Source organism: Triturus cristatus, chromosome 7 (genome assembly GCF_964204655.1).
Source record: "Triturus cristatus chromosome 7, aTriCri1.1, whole genome shotgun sequence".
Classification (NCBI taxonomy): domain Eukaryota; kingdom Metazoa; phylum Chordata; class Amphibia; order Caudata; family Salamandridae; genus Triturus; species Triturus cristatus.
The window spans coordinates 1,357,248,091-1,357,270,476 of record NC_140590.1 but is presented as its reverse complement, the minus strand read 5'-3'; the positions used below and the strand labels follow the sequence as shown (position 1 = coordinate 1,357,270,476).

The 22,386-nt window shown below is 44.4% G+C and overlaps 1 protein-coding gene and 1 long non-coding RNA gene across 2 annotated transcripts in view; one reads left to right on the top strand and one right to left on the bottom strand.

Moving 5' to 3' along the window:
- LOC146812054 (fer-1-like protein 4) overlaps positions 1–22,386 on the bottom strand; it is a 1,053,957-nt gene that overhangs the window by 317,194 nt on the left and 714,377 nt on the right. The window contains exons 27-28 of the mRNA XM_085619061.1: positions 18,567–18,680; positions 13,656–13,817 (exon numbers count right to left, since the gene is read on the bottom strand). Of these exons, the coding sequence (XP_085475187.1) occupies positions 13,656–13,817; positions 18,567–18,680 (276 nt within the window). The remainder of the gene's footprint in view (positions 1–13,655; positions 13,818–18,566; positions 18,681–22,386) is intronic.
- Positions 1–22,386, top strand: part of LOC146812055 (uncharacterized) — a 149,574-nt gene that overhangs the window by 66,083 nt on the left and 61,105 nt on the right. The window lies entirely within an intron of this gene.

The following is a 22,386-nucleotide window of genomic DNA, read 5'->3' as shown; positions in this document are numbered from 1 at the left end:
GGGAGGCCTTCAAGGTTACGATCAGGGGGATATGTATCTCCAAAAGTTTTGGAGTGCTCCGCGATATTAGGAGGCGACTTCAAGGACTGGAAGGGGAGCTAAGGGCGCTGGAGGTACGCATGACTGAGGGGGACAGGGGGCAGGCACCAATTGAGTTTCGAGAGAAACTATCGGAGTATGCAGAAACGGTGAACCGCGAGTCCAAGTTTTTGGGGAAATACTGCCAGGCCCAGAGATATGGAGAGGGGGGAACGCCCGGGGAGGACGCTAGCAGACATGATACGGAAGCCAAAAGGCTCTAACTATATCCTCGAGATAGTAGGCCCGATGGGAGACATGCATAGGAATACGGTGGACATACAGGATGCTTTTGTAGATCATTACACTAAATTGTACACCACACAACGAGGAGACACTGTAGAACTTGAGTCATTTTTAGGTGAGGTTGCACTGGGATGGCTGGAAGACCATCATCGCGAATTCCTGTGTGCCCCGTTTGAGTTGGATGAAATACGGGAAGCCATAATGCAGCAGAAGTCTGGCAAAACGCCAAGCCTTGACGGCCTCCCTCCGGAGTTTTATAAAACCTACATAGACATTATGGCCCCTGTATTGCAGGAAGTGTACGAGGAGTCCTTGGAGACCAGTTCGCTTCCCCCTTCTATGAGAGAAGCCTTGATCACATCCGTTCTGAAACCCGTCAAGGAGCCTATGCACTGCGCCTCTTACAGGCCCCTGTCGCTCCTGAACTGCGACACCAAAATATTGGCGCAGCTCATAGCGAACCGAGTTCTCCTCCTGATAGACAAACTGGTACTGCCAGACCAGGCGGGCTTTATTCCTGGGAGGGCGACCTCACATAACCTTCGTACACTCTTTTCAATAGAACAGAATGTGTCACCTGATCTACTGTTGGCTGCGATATTCCTGGACGCCACAAAGGCGTTCGACTCGGTAGAGTGGGACTATCTCTTTGGCATTTTGTATTGCATGGGTTTTCCCCCAGGATTTGTATCCTGGATACGGCTACTATATCACCAGCCAACGGCTAGAGTGCTTATCAATGGTCATACTTCAGCTAGTGTCCCCATTACAAGAGGGACTAGACAGGGATGCCCGCTGTCCCCCCTCTTATTTGCCTTAGCGATCGAACCCTTGGCAACATCATAACGATAGGGCGCTCTGTTGTCCACTGCGACAAATATTATTCTTGCTATACGCGGATGATATGACGCTGTATGTTCAAGATCCTCAAAGTAACTTGAACCCTCTGTTGCGCGAATTCATAGTCTTCGGGAAACTCTCTGGGGTTTATATTAATTGGGAAAAATCGCAACTTTTCCACCTGACACCGGCGTTGGCCAAATTCCCCCTGGACTATCCGCTGGCATGGTGCGATACGGATCTGAGGTATTTAGGGATCCGGATTTCTGGAGATAGAGAAGAAATGATTCGCCTTAATTACGGAACCGCCATATGCCGTCTTACCTCTAATATCACACGATGGATTGCCCTACCGCTGTCAATGGCGGGTAGAGCTTCGCTGATTAAGATGGTGATATTGCCGCAGTTCTTATACCTTTTTCTGAACCTCCCTTACCACCCAGGGCGTTTTTTTAAAAAACATTGAGATCTGAACTTACGCGCCTATTTTGGGGCGGTAGACGGCCACGGGTACAATGGGCGATACTCACGAGATCCGCAGCGCAGGGAGGCTTTGATATCCCGGATTTTGAGCTTTACCACGCTTGTGCCCAAGCCCTGAGGAACTTCGATTTTCGATCGCGATCGAATCGACCCGCCATTTTGTGGCCCGCCGCCATTTTGTGTTGCCATCACTCAGGCAGCACGGCGAACAAAGTCTATTCTGCTTTTTCTGTAGCCTGGTGTCAAAATACGCCCTCGGCATCTATTTGCCAAGCTGGTGTTAGAACTAGCCAAGTACACTAATCCCTGTCTGGCTTTTCTAATCTGCGTCTCAACTATCTGTTGGCTCACTCTATTCTTTCCTGACCTTATTTTATCGACTGGCCTTCACTGTCTCCTGCTAGTATTCTCTCGTTTCACGACTGTCCTCCAATACACACAAACGTATCTCACCACCTGCAAGTTAGTTATGAATCTGTAATGTATTAGCCTGTATCTTCGAGTCATCCGATATTTCTGTTTTCAAACCTTTTCTATTGGTTCCGCTTTGTTTTCCAACTTTCCTTATTGGCTCTTTTCTATATGCTCTGGGAGTGTATTTCGTTAATAATTGTATTTTTGTATAGTATTTAACCTGATGCGCCACAGAGTGAAGTGGCAGTCTCCTGAGAACCTACTTTGTGTACTTCTAGGATAACTGTACTAGCTGCAGCTAAATAAATCAAATCTTCTAACGCCGACAGAGTGTCCCGTGTCTCTGTGTAGTGAAGCAGGTGAACTCCGGAGACATAGTGCGTACCCTGCGCCGCCATGCCCAAAAGGTTCTGGTTCTTCAACTGGCGCCCAATGTGGGGCGGCTTCAGTGGTACCGGTTCTGCTCGAAGGTCGTGAGGAACCCCGCAATAAACTTCCGGAGGGTTCGCGAGCCACACTAAGCGACCCCTGTATGTCGAAAGTGGTCCGAAGGTCTTTTGCAGTGCGGTTACTCCTTCCTGACGGCTACTGACGACCGCTGACCTGACTGCCGCCCTGCTTTGGCCCATTCCTTTGATGATGTATGGTAAGGCGAGACGATAGACGGGCCTCTGTTCGTGGAAGAAGAAGTCCTTAGTTAAGTATTTTCGTGGGTCGCGCCTACAATTTGGTTCTTTGTTTGATTTTCTTAGGCTTCTTAGATTTATGTTTTGCAAAAGATAAAGCCGAGGGTAAGTGCATTTGTGCTGCGTAAACTGAGTTTTACTCCTTTGAAGTTGTGAACAGTCCGGAGACATCTCGAGATGCCTGGTCTGACTAAGTTTGGAAGAATTTGTTGTCTTGGTTGTAATAGGGACTCCCGACTTGAGGACTCTTGTCCGATTCCTTCGGTTGGAACTCCCACATATGAGCTCTATTCAAAACATGGTATCGGCACCATTGCCTTTAACGAGACATGGACTCGATACACGAAGAAAGATGGTGTTCTCAAATGGCCAGAAAACGGTAGCTTCGATCCTGATGTGCTAGATAATTTAGAAACAGTTTTGTTCAAAAGAAAAGCCCGACCGGCAATGTTTGACTCTTTCTGCCTTTGGCGTAAGGAAGCCAAACAGAAAGAAATTAAACAAGCAAGACGAGATAGGAAAGCACAGGGTATGACAATTATACAGGCTGCCCAACAGTTCAAAAATGATGAAGTTGATAATGTGACTGAAATTTCAGAAAGACAACATCGTATGGCGATAGATAAATGCTATCCGGTGTTGCCTGTTTCTCCTTCTGATAATAAGAAAGATATAGAAGAAGATCCCCTAATGTCTCATTTATTAAGGTTGCCTCCGCCTTATGCGCAAAATGCCAATGTACCTCAGGTGTTACAGCCTGCTCAGCTGCCAGTGGTACCTCCGCCGGTTCCGGCTCCTCAGCATTTGCCTCCTCCAGTATTACCGCCCTTGCCGGTTTTACCATTAGTTTCAACTTCTTTACCTTCATCTCCTGATCTCAGATCTCCTTTGCCTTCTGCTCCTCCTGCGATTACCAGTTCTTCTCCTGTCAGTTGCCCTAATACTTTGTCTTCAGTTCTAATGTCTAATTCACCGTCTGTGCGTAAGCGTCTCACAGACTCTGTCACTAGTATTTTATCTCCTTTCTTTGGAGCTTTTAATGTGTCTCCGGCTTTTGCTCGAAGACAATCTCGTAGTCAGTTCCCAGATTTTGAGGAACGAGAGAAGCTAGACTCTCTTGCACGAAGATGGATCAAGAAGGGTCCACAATATAGTGTACTTGATATTATGCCTACCTTTTCGCAATGGAATGCGCCTACGCAAAGATATGTTTTCAATGTGATGTGCGACATTCTCATTAAAGAATGGGAAGATGTGAGTTCGAGTCCGATCTCACAAGATCTGTTAAATGTTCAGGGTGATTTTGAAAAAGGACTTATTGTAGGTTCTAAAGTTGAGGAAGCTGTAAGGACACTTATCTCTTATAGATCCTTATTGTTTTCTCAGATTTTTCTTGATTCCGATCCGTCCGTTAAACTGACGTCGAGAAATTACCCTATGAGAGAGGTTCCTCCAGTTTGGAAGGAGGCAGTTGCGGCTGTAGGCGCTAATGCACCTATTCCTGCTCATTTCCAACGTATATGGGTACATGTCCCTTGGAAGAGATCTGAAGTTTTGGCTCTTAAGCAGACTCTACCAGATCCTCGGAAGAACCCTGCAGGCTATTGTAAAGAATTATCGCAGACAATTGATGCTTGCATTATGAACCTAGCAGACATCAATATGTTGATGGGTAATGTAGTCCCACAGACAATATGGGCTAAGATTCGTAGAGAGGACCACGCACAGGAACTAGGAGCTACTTGGGATGTTATAACTAATACAGAGAGAGACCAAGTGGGTGGCGCAAAGCCTGACGCTCTGATCTCGGAACTTCCTGGTAGAATCATCACGTTAATGAAAACTATGATGCCTGCACTGAGAGTTAATTGGGATAAACTAGCAGCATGCAAACAAAAGAAAGATGAAAGTGTCTCTGACTTCTTTACTCATTTTGAGGAGACATTTATCGACCACAGTGGTCAGGACATGGCTACCGAGGATGGACAGCGATTATTCGTGGACAAATTTGTATTTAATTTGCTTCCGGAGCTGTCACACAAATTAAAGGATTCAGAAAGTTCATGGGCTGTTTCTTCTTCTGCCCAGATATTGGCTACTGCACAATATTATGAGAATAGGGACAAAGAAGAAAGAGAAAAGCAAGAGAAAAAGACGAAAGAATTAAAAACGAAGGTTCTCTTGCAACAAGCCTATCCGCCACGTTATGCTCAGCCTCAAATTCAGCAGCCTCCACAGTTTCAGAGGTTGTATCAAAAACCTGAGCCATACAATCTGCGACCTTTGTTAGGTCCTAATCAATGTGCCTATTGTAGAGAGGAAGGTCATTTTAAGAATAGTTGTCCGGTTTTATTGCAGCGCAATGGAGCGTTATCTGCTCCACGAGGTCGTGCTGGCCTCCAGTCAGCAAACAGAGGTAGAGGTCGAGGTGTGTTGACTCAAGAGCAGCGTGCCCTTCCTTCTCCCAATTCTGCGAACTATTTTGATCAGCAAAATGTGAGATCTACACAGTATTACAATGAAGACCATTATGTTGAAGGCGAGAATGAAAGTCTTCATGCTAACTAGGACAGCCATGGACAAAGTAAGGGAGTTGTGCCAATCCCAGTAGATCAAAATGGTCCTTATGTTAACGTCACTACAATGGGTGTTTCAGAGCCATTTATTCTGGATACTGGAGCAATGAGAAGTTCTATCATTCATTCAAAACTCCCTGGGGCACCTTTGTCTGGCTTAACAAATGTTTCTGTAGGATTCTCTGGCGCCCCTGTTCGCAATCCAGTTTCTCGCCCTTTGCCTATTTCAGTTGGTCCCTATGATTTGGAAGCTCCACTTCTGTTAACGAATGGTTGCGGTGAGAATCTGTTGGGTCTAGACCTATTGAAAAGAATGCATGCTACAATATATTGTTCTCCTTCAGGCGTACATCTTACTCTAGGACAGAAGTTGATCTCCCCAATGTATTTATCCAAAGATCAGTTTCCTCCTGAATTACTTTCTCTTCCAGCAGCACTTTGGGCCACGGGTCCGAACGATGTGGGTTGTCTTGAGATTCCGCCTTATGTTGTCACTCTCAAGCCCGATGTTGAATTACCACGTATCCCACAGTATAGAATTTCTGCTGAAGGTGAGAGAGCGCTTTTGGAAATCATTCATGACTTAATTCGGAAGGGTGTGGTTGAAGAAACAAGAGGTAACACATGTAATAGTCCTATTCTTCCTGTTCTTAAACGTACTGATCCTTCTCAGCCTCCTGTGTACCGTTTCATAATTGATTTGCGAGAAGTAAACAAAATTGTGATTCCACAATTTCCTGTTGTTCCAGACATCACTGCTTTGTTGACAATGATACCTTCCACAGCGACTTGGTTTTCTGTTATCGCTCTAAAGAATGCCTTCTTTAGTATTCCCATTGCAGAAGAGAGTAGGGACATTTTTGGCTTCTCTCTTGGAGGCCGAAGCTTCCGGTTTAAGCGCGCACCCCAAGGCTACTCTGAAAGTCCCTCCATTTACAGCCAAGCTTTAAAATGTCATCTTGATACTTTTCACTTGCCGTCTGGTGCTGCTCTTATTCAATACATGGACGACTTGTTAGTCGCCGCCGATTCAAAAGATATCTGCAAAGATGTCACTGTTGCTTTGTTGCGCCACTTGTTTAAACTGAATCACAAGGTTTCACCTTCCAAACTACAATATGTTTGTCGAGAGGTTACCTACTTGGGTCATCTCCTCTCAAAGGAGGGACGACGCTTGACACCAGAACAAATACAGGCAATTGTGCGAATGTCTGTACCATCCACACAAAGGGAAGTACGTGCCTTTCTGGGTATCACTTCCTATTGTAGACAGTGGATCCCTAACTTCTCTTTGATCGCCAAACCTTTGTTGGCACTCACTTTAAAAGATACGCCTCAGCCCCTTCCTTGGACTGATGAGTGCCAAAAGAGTTTCACTGACTTACGTATGGCTCTGTGTTCTGCTCCTGTACTAGGCACCCCAGATTACACTAAGCCTTTTACGCTTTATGTTCATGTGAGAGAAGGTTGTGCATTGTCAGTTTTGACACAGCAATTTGGAGACAAACAGCGGCCATGTGCCTATTTTTCGGCTACATTGGATCCCGTAGCTAAAGCATTGCCCAGTTGTCTCAAAGCGACAGCAGCAGCAGCAATTTCTATACGACAGTCTGCTGGAATGGTGTTGGATAACACTCTCATTGTTATGGTGCCACATGCAGTGGATACTTTGCTAAACAGAACAAAAACACAGCATCTTACGAGTGCACGTTTAACTGGTTACGAGCTGACGCTTTTGGCTAGTCACATACACATCAAACGATGTAATACCCTGAATCCAGCTACTTTGTTGCCCCTTCCAAATGAGGAGAGTGTTGAGGATCAGCATGATTGTTTCTTCCGTACTGAGGAAGAGACAAAAGGAAGAATTGACCTAAGAGACACACCGCTAGAGAGTCTGGATGGTACTCTATGGGTAGATGGTTCTTGTTTTAAGATGCCTAATGGAGATACGGTTTCAGCCTATGCTGTAACTACCCTACAGCCGATTGTGGAAACTGCACGCATTAGACACAATTCAGCGCAAGCAGCAGAATTGATAGCACTAACGAGAGCTTGTGTATTATCAAAAGGGAAGAGAGTGAACGTGTACACTGACAGCCAATACGCTTTTGGTGTAGCGTTCAGTTTTGGGCGTCTCTGGAAGGAGAGGGGTTTCTTCACTTCACATGGCACCAAAATACAGCATGGTCAGTTAGTGACTGATCTCCTTGAGTCACTTGCTTTACCCACCCAAATAGCGATATTGAAGTGTAGTGCACACAAGAAGATTACGGATGATGTTGGTCGAGGAAATGCATTTGCAGACGAAATAGCGAAGAAAACAGCGAGAGATTCAAAGAGTCGAATGTTTGTGGCAGGCCCTGCGAATTGGGTCAGAGAGAGAGGAATGTGTGAGAATACAGTGGAAAGCGTGAAACGATTCAGAAAGAGGCTTCAGAAAGGGAGTTGAGCAAGTGGAAAGAAAGTACGGGAATGTTAGATGAGATGGGTTGTTGGGTGGAAGTATCTGAACATCAACGTTGGCTGTTACCAGATGCCTATGTTCTCCCAGTGGTTACTATGGCTCATGGTCCAGCCCACTTAAGTGCAAAAGGCATTTGTAAACTTCTGGCAACCAGTGTGGCAGAATGAAAATATCCCAAAATGTGCAGACAATGTAGTAAAGCACTGTATTGTTTGTCTAATGTACAACCCAGGAAAAGGAACCCCAACTCCAGCAGGTCACTTTGCTCCTCCGACATATCCATTTGAGGTGTTGCAAATCGATTACATTCATATGGAGCGATGCAACAACCTCAAATATGTTCTGGTGGTAATATGCACCTTTTCGAGGTGGATAGAAGCATACCCTCTACAAGATAATTCAGCCCTATCCACAGCTAAAATCCTACTAAAAGAGTTCTTTCCCAGGTTTGGTTTGCCGCGCATTGTCTGGAGTGACAATGGGAGCGAATTTGTTGGCCAAGTCATGCAGAAAGTTTGTGCAGGTCTTGGAATCAAGCAAAAGTTCCATGCGGCAAATCATCCACAATCAGCGGGTTTAGTAGAGTGTTACAATGGAACTTTGAAGTTGAAGTTAGCAAAGATTCAAGCAAGTACAGGACTCAATTGGCCTGATGCTTTGCCGTTAGCCCTGCTATCCACCAGAACTGCAGTACACTCTCGCTTGGGACTTAGCCCTTACGAAGTGGTATTTGGCCGTCCGGCCAACGTATGGGGAATACCTCGCCCTAAGAAATTCTCAGACTTGCCATATCCAATGTTGATTGATTATCTGCATGACCTTACGACTAAATTGCGTGTTCTTCATCAACAGGTTCAGAGTGCTCTGCCGGAGGCCTCCACAGACCCAGGTCATTCCATCCGACCAGGTGTCTGTGAAGAATTTTCAGAGGTCCAGCAATTTACAACCCAGGTGGCGGGAGCCTCGAATGGTTTTGTTGACTACAAGAACAGCAGTTAAAGTCGAAGGAAAGAAAAATTGGATTCACGGTGTGCATTGCAAGAAAGTGCCTTTGCCTTTTGATCAGTGGGTTCGTAGAGGGGTTGGTGACTGTGAAAGCGAAAAGACTCCACAATTCGTGCCTTTTAGTGATGTACACCTGAATGGGACACTGTCTGAGAAAGAGGACGACGACATTTTACAGGAAGCAATTCCATCGCATCGTCGCTTGGATATGACTGAACCACGAACATTGTTCCAAGATCAGAGTGTTCCGGGGAAGGAACACTACAATCTAAGGCCCAGACCAAAGAACATTTAAGACTTTCTTCTCCCTTGTGTAGTATTCTATCCCGGTTGCAGGGTCACGGCAGGAGTCTAGGTCACGACCTGAGTAGCGACAATAGGTCTGCAGGATCTTCAGTGTCATAGGACGGTAGAGCATCGTGACTTCAGTGATTGAGGAAAATTGCCGTGAGCATCCATTAGTAAGATGGAAACTACACTAAGTAATAAAGAAAGAAGAGATGAAATGAAGAAAACATCCTGTAAAATAATGTACAGTCGTTTTAGTGTAACTATATGTGTTCTTATATCATTATGTATTGTTTTGGCGATTACTGGGTGGATAATTTATGCTTTGCAGCCAAGAAATACCTCCCCTTCTTCCTCTTTGCCTTCCTCTACTATCTCTCCACACCTCTTTTATACTCTCCCTTCACATGAACTCGTCAGAAGAACTGAGTATTATAACAATTCTTTTATCCAGCTATTACATCAGCACCAATTAGTGATTAATACAACTGATTGTTGGGTGTGTGGTCTTATGCCACATACCACAGAGAAAGGAATGCCATATCTTGTCTTTCCTTTCTCTTATGAAGGTTCTGCTTGGGCTTACTTCGTCATCTTCTCCAACGCTTATCAAAGCAAATTCAGATGATCCGTTAGTTCACAAATTAATTATCCGGATTTTAGTCACAGTTCCTTGATTAAGGGTATGGTAGTTATGGCTAAAATCATGGAAAATAGTAAAATTTCCGTCGACGAAAGAAAAGCATACACCAATTGGAACGTCACCCAATATATGACGAGTCTCAATAGTAAGGTTGGAAATGGGAAGTCATCACCGATCTGGACTATACCACATCAGGGTAACTTCTGCTTCCAGATAAACAATCGCTCTTCTGACACTACACAAAAGAGTAACTGCTCCTACACGTACATTTATTCTTCTCAGAATTCGCCTCCTCTAGTGCCGTCTCAAGGCACCTATTTCATCTGCTATGATAGAGCTTATACTTGGTTACCAACGGGTTTCTCTGGTACTTGTTATATAGCTTTTCTTCTTCCCCCTACTTACACTGCTTCCGCAAATCATCACCAAACCCGATATGGCAGAGGGATTATCGATTCAAAGGACACAGCAGGACAGGAAGGAGGAGATTTCCTTAAAGGTTTTCTTCCTTTCTGGGGTCCCATGGCTAACAGCAGAAATATAAGGCAATTGGTCCGTGTCGTAGAGACTACAATAGACATCACTGTAGGAGCCTTAAGTAACATCACGGCAGAACTACAGGCGGATCGTCTTATGACCTTGCAAAATCGAGTTGCCTTAGACTTTGTTCTTGCCGATCGTGGTGGAGTGTGCAAATTGATCGGGTCAAGTTGCTGTATTTTTATTCCTAATGACGCTCCGACAGTATACCAAGCTATCTCCAAGTTGCACATAATCTCTGAGTCTATTCATCAGGACGAAGGAGATTGGTCTTTAACGGAATGGTTTTGGGGACTACTGTCCAAATGGGGTTGGAAAGCATTGCCGTTCCTTGGTATAATCCTGACCATTATATTTTCCTGTTGCCTTTGTATGCACTGTGGTCCCGCCATCTGTGATCTTTGTGCTACTATGTGCATCCCAAAACCCAAGCCACAAGTAACGGAAAACATAAGAATGATGTTACAGCAACAGCTCGATGACCTCATGGCTATTAACGTGGACTCAGATTAACATGAGTCTATCTTGCCTGAGTTCTGGCAAGAGGAGGGTCTGAGGAACTTCGATTTTCGATCACGATCGAATCGACCCGCCATTTTGTGGCCCGCCGCCATTTTGTGTTGCCATCACTCAGGCAGCACGGCGAACAAAGTCTATTATGCTTTTTCTGTAGCCAGGTGTCAAAATACGCCCTCGGCCTCTATTTGCAAAGCTGGTGTTAGAACTAGCCAAGTACACTAATCCCTGTCTGGCTTTTCTAATCCGCGTCTCAACTATCTGTTGGCTCACACTATTCTTTCCTGACCTTATCTTATCGACTGGCCTTCACTGTCTCCTGCTAGTATTCTCTCATTTCACGACTGTCCTCCAATACACTCAAACGTATCTCACCACCTGCAAGTTAGTTATGAATCTGTAATGTATTAGCCTGAGGGTGGGGTGACAAACATAGTTGGAGGAGAGGTCTCTCCGAGTCATCCGATATTTCTGTTTTCAAACCTTTTCTATTGGTTCCGCTTTGTTTTCCAACTCTCCTTATTGGCTCTTTTCTATATGCTCTGGGAGTGTATTTCGTTAATAATTGTATTTTTGTATAGTATTTGACCTGATGCGCCACAGAGTGAAGTGGCAGTCTCCTGAGAACCTACTTTGTGTACTTCTAGGATAACTGTACTAGCTGCAGCTAAATAAATCCAATCTTCTAACGCCGACAGAGTGTCCCGTGTCTCTGTGTAGCGAAGCAGGTGAACTCCGGAGACATAGGGCGTACCCTGCGCCGCCAGGCCCAAAAGGTTCTGGTTCTTCAGCCCATTACGTATATTATTGGGTGCACCCGCCAGCACGCATGCCGCAAGTTGCGGCGGAGCACTGGCTGGCGGACCCGATTCCGCTGGATGGGATGATATATGCGCAACCCTGTCCTCGCAGCGCTGAGCTATCCACAATCACGAATACGGTGAACGCATGGCAACATATTATGAAGGTCTTGGGCGTATCGCATCTCTACTCCGCGTCCCTACCCCTGACGTACCACCCAAAACTCTCGCTGTTGCAGGAAGAGGGTTTTAGGAAATTATGCGCTCGTGTACGCAGACAAACCTGGGGAGCTTTGTTCAGTAACGGGACTTTTTGCACATCAGCTCAATTCTTTGGCGCCATACAACCTACCCCCTTAGAATTATTTCTATACGTACGCCTGCGGCAGGGAGTACGAGCCATTTTTCCAAGCTTCCCACGGGAGCCGGTGACCCTCAAGTCAATGCACCAGATGCTGCAGAGCGTAAACCCTGGACATCTGGTGTCCAATATGTATCGAACGATTAGAGCAGAGTGTGAGAACCCCTACAGTGCTGCACGCACACATTGGGCGACTGACCTGGGCAGGGATAGAACGAATGACCAATGGCAATATTGTGGCCTACAAACTGTGGAGATCTCGGCCAGTGCCCGGTTACGTATAATACATTACAGATATCTGCAACGCATATATCATACCCCGGTTAGGCTGTGCCGCTTTGGGCTATGAGACACAGACTGCTGTGATAGATGCAGCAGATCAGGGGCTGGATTCTTCCATCTGGCCTGGGAGTGCCCGACAGTGATGGAGTATTGGAATTAGGTCTTTGCAGCGCTCTTTGAGATGACAAACCTACCAATGGAGAGTGACCCTTTAGTTGCAATTCTAGGCTACACCAAGCAAATCCCTAAAGCGCACCGTAGATACGTCACACTCTCCTTGCTATTAGCTATGCGCAGAGTAGCAAGCAAATGGGGGAGAGGGCGGGCCCACAAATTCAAGGAGTGGCTGAAAGACATGATATACTGTCAGGACCAACTTGCAATATATGCGGAGACGCTGCCCCGGTCCGCGAGACCAAAAGACATATGGGGCCCCCTTACACACTACTTGATGGCCCACACTGTAGACCCTTTCCTGGATAGTCAGGCAACAGCAGACAGCGGTGACAGACCCCCCCCCCCCCCATAAGTGGCATCCTTGGGATCTAGAGGAAGGATAGTGAAGTATTATCTGGTAATAAGGTAGGGGAGGAAACTGTAACAGGTGGCTGGGCTAAACAATATGAACGGTAAAATGCATTTCCAGATGATATATTCACGCACCTGCGACCTACACATGGATGTGGACCTCATACTGTCCTGTGTTGTACTTGATATGAATTTAGATGAGAAGGACACTATGAACCCCAAGGACGAGCCTATAGATGCTAGCGAACATTTGGAGAAGGAGGCTCGAAATCACAGACATGATTTGCTGTATATGTGCCCACATGATCTCTGTATATGTTGATCTGTATATTCCTTGACCGAGATGTTTCTCTATTGAAAATTATAAATAAAGGTTTTAAAAAAAAATAAAAATAATAATAATTCCTTATGCAGACATAGTTTGAGCAGTATACATTATTTATGAACGCATAATACTTGAGGCTAGCCAAGTTTAGAAAACACAGACTTCATTCTTAAAAGGGAACGAATTCCCATTTCCTCTAAAGTTAGTGTTCAATGTCCAAAAGAAAAGAAGGTTGATTCAGTGTGCAAATGAGCAAAGTATACACTGGTCTGGTTTGCAGGAAATATAAAGTGCATTGTGCTACCTAGAACTGTTACGCAAGTTCCTATCCTGCATAACAACCTTGATGAGTCTCTCATTTAGGAGTATATTCAGTGTACAAAGTGAGCAGGGTGAACACACATTCTTGACTTTCAGCCTTAGACAAAGCCCTAGTTTCTTCATAGGTCATTCGTATTCTATCTAAAGGACAGTATGAGGGGGCTAGTCCACTGTGAAAAATACAGACACACCAAATTCCATAAAAAAGGCTTCATCAGAGCACGACTGAACATTTCCAATTTTAAACTCTACTTACCACCTTCACAAACTTGACCAGCTCTGTAAAGTTGGGATTTTCTTTGTAATTTGTGATGACTTCTGACTCAACTTTTTCCCCAGCACATTCAATTATGACTTGCGGTTGATCCACTTCAAAGAGGTTTATTCGCTTCAGATCTCGAAGACCCCAAAATAAAACCTAAACAGAAGAACATTCTTTGTTAAACACTGACCCCCTTAAAATATTTTGAGAGTAACAGATGGACTTTTTGTGCTCATTCTCTTGCTCTGACGCTAGGTGGGCGATACCTATAGCTCATTAGGCTACAGCCCCCTTGGTGCAGGAAATGAGATGGATCCAGCTGGATCCCAGGTCTAACATCTAATAATGAGCAGGATCCAGGCTGGCCTCAGTGAAATATGCTCTATTTGTCCCGGTGTAATTTGCTTTCAGTTCTGAGCAGCAACCTGGAGACATGAAAGGGCTTTGTTAATTTCACTTCAAGCTGGGCCCAAAACAAAGACCTAATTTAAAGTGCCATCAGCCCTACTTTTGTTCGAGTATCATCTTAGCTGGCAGCTATCTGGAGCCTAACACCTACATACCGATGCAATTGATGGAAACAAAGGCCCATAGAGGCATATTTACAAGCCCCTATTGAAGCCACAACATAACGTTTCTCGATGTTGTGGTGGCGATAGGGGCTTCGCCTTATTGACAAGGCCGTGTTAAGCCACTTAATATGGCTTAACGCCGCCTTGTGAATAAGGCACCCTTTCACGCTATATTTTTCATAAAAGGGCCGGGCAATGGGTCTTGTGGTAGGCGTTCTACAGCAACACCCATTGATTTTGACGCTGCCCCATATTTACAAGGGTGGCATAAATAATGGGCAGCGCCAAAATTAAGACCAGGGAAAACCTGGTCTTACCCTGGCGAACCAAGGAGAAATCTTTAATTTCTCCTCGTTTTTGCTGTTTCCAGGTGTGCTGCGTTGTGCAGCACACATAGAAACAGCAAAACACCATTGATTGTTTATGTGAAGAAAGGTGTCCCTTTCTGCACATAAACAATCATTTAACAAAATGACTTTTTGCAACTGTTATGTGTGCTGCATTAAGCAGCACACATAGAAGTTTCAAAACGCCATTTCAGATTGTTTATGTGCAGGAAGGGACACCTTCCTGCACATAAACAATCATTCCCTTCAACGCAGTCTCCCTTGCACTATGGTGCAAGGGTGCATGTGTTGGCGTTAGGCAGCTAAATTAGCGGCAATGCAGGGGGAAATGCAAGGCTGCACCATATTCTTGTAATTACGGTGCAGCCCTGTGTTTCAGAAGTGGCGGTGCGCGCGTTAAGTCAAGGAGGCTAATGCCGCGCTTCGCCACTTCCTTGTACATATGCCCCATAGTTTGTTGTCACTTCACAAGTACTTCAGAGAAACTATGGTTTCGATGCAGGTTTTTGGATTTGTTTGACCCCAGTATGTAAGAGATGTGCATGAACTGTAAACATGTCAGATATATCTGACTGTTTATATAATTACACTAATAACCATTTAAATAGCACTTGCTAATTAGTTTTTTTATTTAATTCTTTTGTAACACTACTCATCCCAATGGAAGGTATCAGAGTGCTTTACATCACACAAACATTATACAGAGACAATAATCCATACAAGAGTGTAAAGCAATGTACATAAAATGCGTCTTAAAACAATGAGGATTACAAGATGTAGGAATCACATATTGTACTTACCATAGGCATTATATGCTGAAAGTGCATGGTCAGGAGAAACACAAACTCATGATTTTTTACTACAGTGTTTGAGGTTGTCTGTATTAACAATATTTTATTACTTCCCCACCGACCACTTTTCGGCAAACTTAGAATATTGAAGGATTGATTAAAAAAGAAGGTTCTAAATCAATGCCTTGCAGTTAGAATAAAAGCTCCTTAATGTCACTTCATAGATCACTGTTCTTTATTAGAAAATTGCAGCTTAAGAACTGCAGTTGACAAAATGTTCCTCGTGTCAAAAACAGTAACCCAAGTACTAATCTACATACAATGCAAATCTGTTATCAGCATGTTACACAATGTGCTTTGCAGCAGGCACATTAACCCTCTATGCCACTTTGAGTTAAAACTGTGACTAGACAAAACAAGTGCACTAGCCATCAGAGTTAGCTTGCCGTTATTATCCTCTGAAAATTGCTGGCTGCACAAAGATCTCTGCAGCAGGTGACTAAACCCTGCAAGGTATTTTAAAATGCAGCCTCTTTGTGACCTATTATGTAAGCCAGAACACATTTACTGTCATGTATGTCCTAGTTGCCAATTCCATTGCTGCAGAGTTTTTTAAAAAAGGTATATGTTGACCATCAGACTGTGCTTTTCATGACTTCGCTCCTTGTGACCACCACCTTTCTGCTGCCAAAACTTGGCCCCCAATTTAAGGATTCCTGAGTAATGTTTCTCAATTTCAGTACTGGTCTCATTTCTATGAAAGGCCTGCATTGACTGTTATCCAGTCCAGGAGGCCTTTCAGATAGAAAGGCTATTGTAAAACCATGTATTTTTTCTCTAGGTTAGTATTTCTCTGGTATCGGAGCACTAGTGGTAGATTCCTTTGATCTAGGAGCTTGTCCAGCAGCAAATTTGATATTGTAATACCTTAGAACAACCACAAGGAGGTCCCAAAGCACAATACGAGGCAGCCCATTGCCATCCCAGCTGGGCGTAGTTCGCGGAGTTTCGCTACGCGGAACACCGCGAAGTGACAAAAAACTCAGCAGAGTTCCGCAAGTGGCAGAGTGCTGTTCGCACTGGTCTTCCATCCGCTCAGGGTAGAAATTTTATCCGAGCGTAGGCTCGCACTCGCGAACCCACCATTCGCGAGCAGTGAAAAACTCTGCTGCACTACGCAGTGTGAAGTTTCTGCACTCCTTGAGCTCTGCGGAATGCAGAAAACTCTGCAAACTGCCTGAACAGACCGGAGTTCACCGCCCAGGTCTATGCAAAGAAGCCCACCTTGGGGATATGGGTGGCGGGCACCATTCTTAGCATAAACGAGCAGTAACACTTTCACAATTTTTAAAGGGCACACACTAGCTCTGCATTTACACCAGGGACTTTCATTCTGCAATCCGCAGCTTGAACTCTTCGTAGTTCATAATATGTAGTTCATGAAATATTTTAATTTCCTCTAATCAAGTCTCCAAAAACACTATTTGTGCGAATATTCTCACGGAAACGGCCGATTTTCTGGTTTGTTATTTAAAACTTATTTTTAATGTTTTTTCTCCAGTAATGATTAAAAAAAAAAAGTTTCATGATGACATTTGCAAATATTTTCAAACTCATTTGTGAATTTTACAGAAGCAAAGGCACACAACTTCCCCCAGCGTATGTAATAGGCATGAGAAATGAAAGGGCACGACGACTTTAAAGATGTCTCTATTGCCAAAGTATGAAGAGTCTTCAGAAGCTCAACAATTGAATCACTGTGCCGTTCTTTGTACGTGTGACGTAGTCAGCATTTCAGAAGGGAAAACCAGGCCATCTGTTGCTGAATGGAGAGCTGCACCTGTATGGGGTACATGCCCAGACTCCATTCTACCCCCTTTAGACAATGACGTATTTTAAAGGACACCAAAGTTGGGCTTCAGGTTCTAGGCAAACCTTGTCAGGTGCTAGACAACATACCACACTCTACTTAACCCTTTCGCTGCGGCGGGAATTCCGCCGCAGCGCTGGGGGTTGCGGGGGGGCAGCGCGGTGGCGCTGTGCTCATGACGGAGCCACTCCGTCATGAGCCACGGTTGAGCTGTGCTCATGACGGAGCGGTTCCGTCATGACTCCGCCCAGTTGCGTTGTCCCCCCGCACAGGCGGGGAAACAGCATCGCATGGGCGGAGTGGCCGCCAACGGTCGTGGCATGACGGAACCGCTCCGTCATGAGCACACGGCAACCGTGGCTCATGACGGAGCGGTTCCGTCATGAGCGGGGAAGGGGTTAATAACAGTAAAGTTCATGGCAGAGGCCAGGCCTACACTGTACATGTACAGCCCATCTCGCCTATACCAAGCACTGAGGGAAGAATAACCGAGAACCAATGGAGGGAAAGTAGGGCAAAGAGAACTGGTGGAAAATGGTCAGATGGTTTCTACTGGAACCAGTTGCGACATATGAGTGTTTGTAAACTGTAATATAGGTGAGACATTGAATGCTATACAGAACGGTGTGACCGTTCGTAAGCAGTGTCAATTAGCCAGAGTAAAGCTACCAATTTTCTGGAGCCCAGCATCCGCACCAGCCTAACTATAGCATTTTAGAATAGCTGATTGCACTCAATTATATCTTGCTGCTACTCGATATGGGTTATAAACTCCTATTTTAGATGGTGTTCTGTAAGAAACTGGTGCTCTGCATGTTATGTTTCTCTTTTTATAGTTTATATTTGATTGCACTTTATCATAGTACGCTGCTATCTGTCTACACTTGATCGCACCTTATTATATTATGCTGCTATTTGATAAACACCAAATTGCACTTTATTATATTATGCTGCTACCTGCCACAGGCAACTTTGTCAATGATTTTAAGAAGTTGCTGCTCTGCATATCATGTGCTTCTTAATATATGTATTTTTATTGTTGTCTTTTGTTGCATATTACAAGCCCATGTTTGTCTACTGGTTTTAAACTGTGTATTGTTTATAGATGTATGTATCTCTGCTGGTATTTTGACCTGTGCTTTTATGGATATTTTATATCCGAATAAAGATTTATTGATTTGAATTTAGAATAGCTGTAGTAGATAAAAAAAATGGGATGATGCTCCAGGTCTTCTCTCGCAGCCGGTGCTTGATCCCAATGCACCTTCCTGCGCTAGCGCCCTCCTTACATAGCAAGACCTCTCCCTCCTTCCAGTCCCACGTACCTCGATTCTGAACTCCTTCAGCACGGGCCGGATTCCTTCAGGAATTATAAACCGATCCTCATGATTTGGCATCATATCTGGCTCCTTGGGTACAACATCTTCAGGTACAGATGGCTAAAGTAAACACAAAAAACAATGCAGTGTTCAACAATTTTACATTGTGATAGAATTGTGTAATGGTACTTACATATGATCCAATAAACAGCACATAACTCAAAGTACAGTCTCAAAGATAGCATCATATGGCTTCATACCAACTATCAAACACGCTGAAGGCACCCTTTCATAGCTTTCAAGGCACTCTAATACAAAGTTATTTGAATTCACTGGGCATTTTAAAGACTGGACCTGCAGTTACAGTGCAGCATCCTCAAACAACCCCCCCAACCAATTGAGATGCTATGAGGGGACGTAGCAACGACGTTCCCACAAACTGTAATGTAACTGGGAAATTGCCAGCACCAAGAAGTTCTTGTCAAAAACCTGAAGGATGTCCTAACCCAGGGTTGCAACTAGACCTGAACTTCAACCAGGGCCAGCTTGAGTGCTTGTGGCGGCCGTTATGATAGTCTTTTTTGGCACCCACTCTCCCATTACCTCCTTTTTCATGAATTCCTATGCTACCACTCACCAACAGGGCATCTCATCTCTCCATAGCCTCTCTCTGACGTACATTTCCTTTTTGCGTTTCGCCCACACAGGGCTTGCGCTGTGTTTGTGAAATCTATTGTATTTAATACATCTGAAAAGGGACTTTTTTCCCACCTTCACTTCTGATGTCCGTTTGTTCGCCAATTTGCTTTCCTCAGTTTTTATTGAGAGTAGGCTGTCTTCCTTCCACGCCTGTCTTATCAGTTTTCCGTGGCCTAAGTACTTATGCCCATCCACATTGGTGCTTCGAACTACTTTTTTTTGTTAACACTGCATACAGTTTACTTTCACGGGCAGTGTGTTACAGCTTGCTTTGTCTGATTTTGTTTACATATTTCTTATTGCATTGCTCAATTATTTGCTTTACTCTTGTGTGTTTTTTTACAAGATTGGTAAATACATTAGGTTCTACCTCATTCCTATTTGCATTTTACGCCGATACCAGACTTTCTGTATGAGATTTCCCCTTTGAAATATGTACTTTGCCCTATAATCACCTATCTCCAATATGACCCTGGCATAACTAGGATAGCCTTGGAGGCCTGCACGTTCTAGTGCCTCGTCGATTTCCATACCTTTTTATGTGCATGCCACTTCCCATCGGTTGAATGCTCTCTCACCCAGTACCTTAATGGTGCACAACGGTAAGCTTTATTGTCAGCCGCTAAATACGTTGTCCAGTGGGCACTTCATTAGGAATGGCCACTAGCCCTCTTGTGTGTTTCTTGTAGGGAATACCTTTATTTACTCCTGTCATACATAGGATGCGTTAATCGCTTGGGGCACGAAATGCATTAACAAACATTAATAATTGTATGCTGTACCTTTGGCTTACATTGGGTAGGTGCAGCATTTTTTTGTATTTGTCTTCTATAGCGCTATATTGGTCTAATTTATTGATTCTATTTTCCTCTCCTTTGATTGTTTCAAAAGAGAAGTAGTAGCTTCGGACACGGTACGATGTAGCGACCTTCTACATTGCGCACAGTACCTTGGCATGTAGTTCGCCCTATTAAATTGGGTAGGCGCAACATTTTTGTGCTTACACCTTTTTTGCAGTTTTATATAGTGCGAACACGACTTGAAGGTATTGGAGCGCTTTACATGAGCACCAGTTACATTCCAAAAGGACAGAATCATTTTTGGTAGGCATAGGAAATTAAGTGATTTGCCCAGACTCACATGATGTTGGGCCGATGCCGAGACTTGAACCTTGTTCCCAGCTTCAAAGTCGGCAGCTACCCCAATTCCCCTGATTTACCCAAATTCCCTCCCTTCCTTTGTTTATATAGAGCCTACGTGCCCTTGACAGCATTGATGGTTAGGATTTTGCCCTAAAACTTTGGATGGGAGCAGAAATGTTATGCCTTTTTATAAAGCTCCTTATTGGTTTCTTCATTTTGGTTGTTTACACAGATTCGTTGTGTCCCTGGTCATTGATCCTGGACATCGTATTTTGTTCATTCATTGACAGCAGCTGGTTGCTTTATGTAGCCATAGGGTGTCCTTAAGGTTGGTGTCTGGACTCTGGCAGCCACCTGCATTGTCTATGCTGGGCCTAATTTTCTTTTTTTCCTATGAGATTCCAATAGCATCTTGGTTACACAGCACTGGCAAATTTATTGATTCACTTTCCAGTAATCAGATTTTGAAGCCCTTTGACCGAGAAGACTGATCCCCTGGGTTTCGGGCGATCGGATACTTGCAGTCCTTCAACCCCTCTGAAAAGCCCTCATTTGAAGTGGTTTTCTCTTCCAAACTTGGTACATTGTTCTCCGGCTTCCCTTTATGTGACAGTATCGCATCGTGCATCTTGCATTAGGTAAAGTGGCCAGCATTAGGTTGCACGCACAGTATGATAACCTTGGTGGCATGCTACATTGCATGATATGTTTGAGAGATTACAGTGGTAATTACCATTTTTTTCACAATTTTTCGTATGTTGATACCTCACATTTCTGCGTGCTTCTCACGTTTGGAGACGAGCCTTATTACAGACCGGTCTACCCAAGTTGTGCGTTTGCCTTTTCCACTCACTATATGGATTTTGAGAATGTTCTTGTCATGAGTGAATCATGGCTGTTCACTGGAATGAGAACCTCAATCTATCGGATCTAACTCTTCCTTCCACCTTCTCCCCTGCCCCCCTTTTTCTCTCTTAAATATTGTTAAATATCTGTAGTCAAAATGATGTTCAGCCACACTTATAACAATGACCGTTTCTAAACTCCTTTGATTGGAGTGAGCCGACACCAACAGCCGTCACCCCACTCAGAAGGTTGTTTCAGCTCTATTGATGGGCACTGTTGAAGACCACTTCTGAGCTCCACATTCAACAATTGCCCCAAATTGGTGTGTGCAGCACTGCCTAGCATGAAAGCTAGTGTGATGTCCTATTTAATTTAATCATGCTTCATTTTTCCCACATTTCTTTTTTCCATTGCACTCTTTTTTATTCCTCTCTACACCCTTTCTTTGTTTTTTTGGGATTGTTGATTGGTTTGTTTCTGTTTGCGGACACTCATTCTGACCCTTCGAAGGGCTGCTCTGTGTGCTTCCCTTGGTCTAGTCTGTCCTGATCTTAAGCACCTGAACTACTGAGAGGCCTTTCTTTTCTTTAGTTCATTGCACCCTTGACTGCTGGCTCCACTCCCTAATCACGGTTTATTGTGCACAGCCTAGTGCGTTTGCCTTTTCCACTCACTATATGGAATTTGAGCATGTCCTTGTGATGAGTGAATCATGGCTGTTCACTGGAATGAGAATCTCAAGCTATCAGAGCTAATTCTTCCTTCCACCTTCTCCCCTGCCCCCCTTTTTCTCTCTTAAATATTGTTAAATATCTGTAGTCAAAATGATGCTCAGCCACACTCCCTAATCACGGTTTATTGTGCACAGCATAGTGTCATTATCCTAGGAATACACATAACCATTCCTACCAATGGGTCAGAAGAAGGGCCTGACCATACTCCCCCTCCTTTTCTTCTTCCCCCTCAGCCTCATGGCCTACTAACCACCCCACCTCACCCTCAGTCCCCCCTCCCCATAACCCTCACAACCCCCAGCAGAGCGGTCTTATATATACGTGTGATCTATGAATAAGAATCACCTGAACCGGGTTGAACGGCCTTCATTACTGAAACCTGGCTCGGGTTGATCCATTACCCAA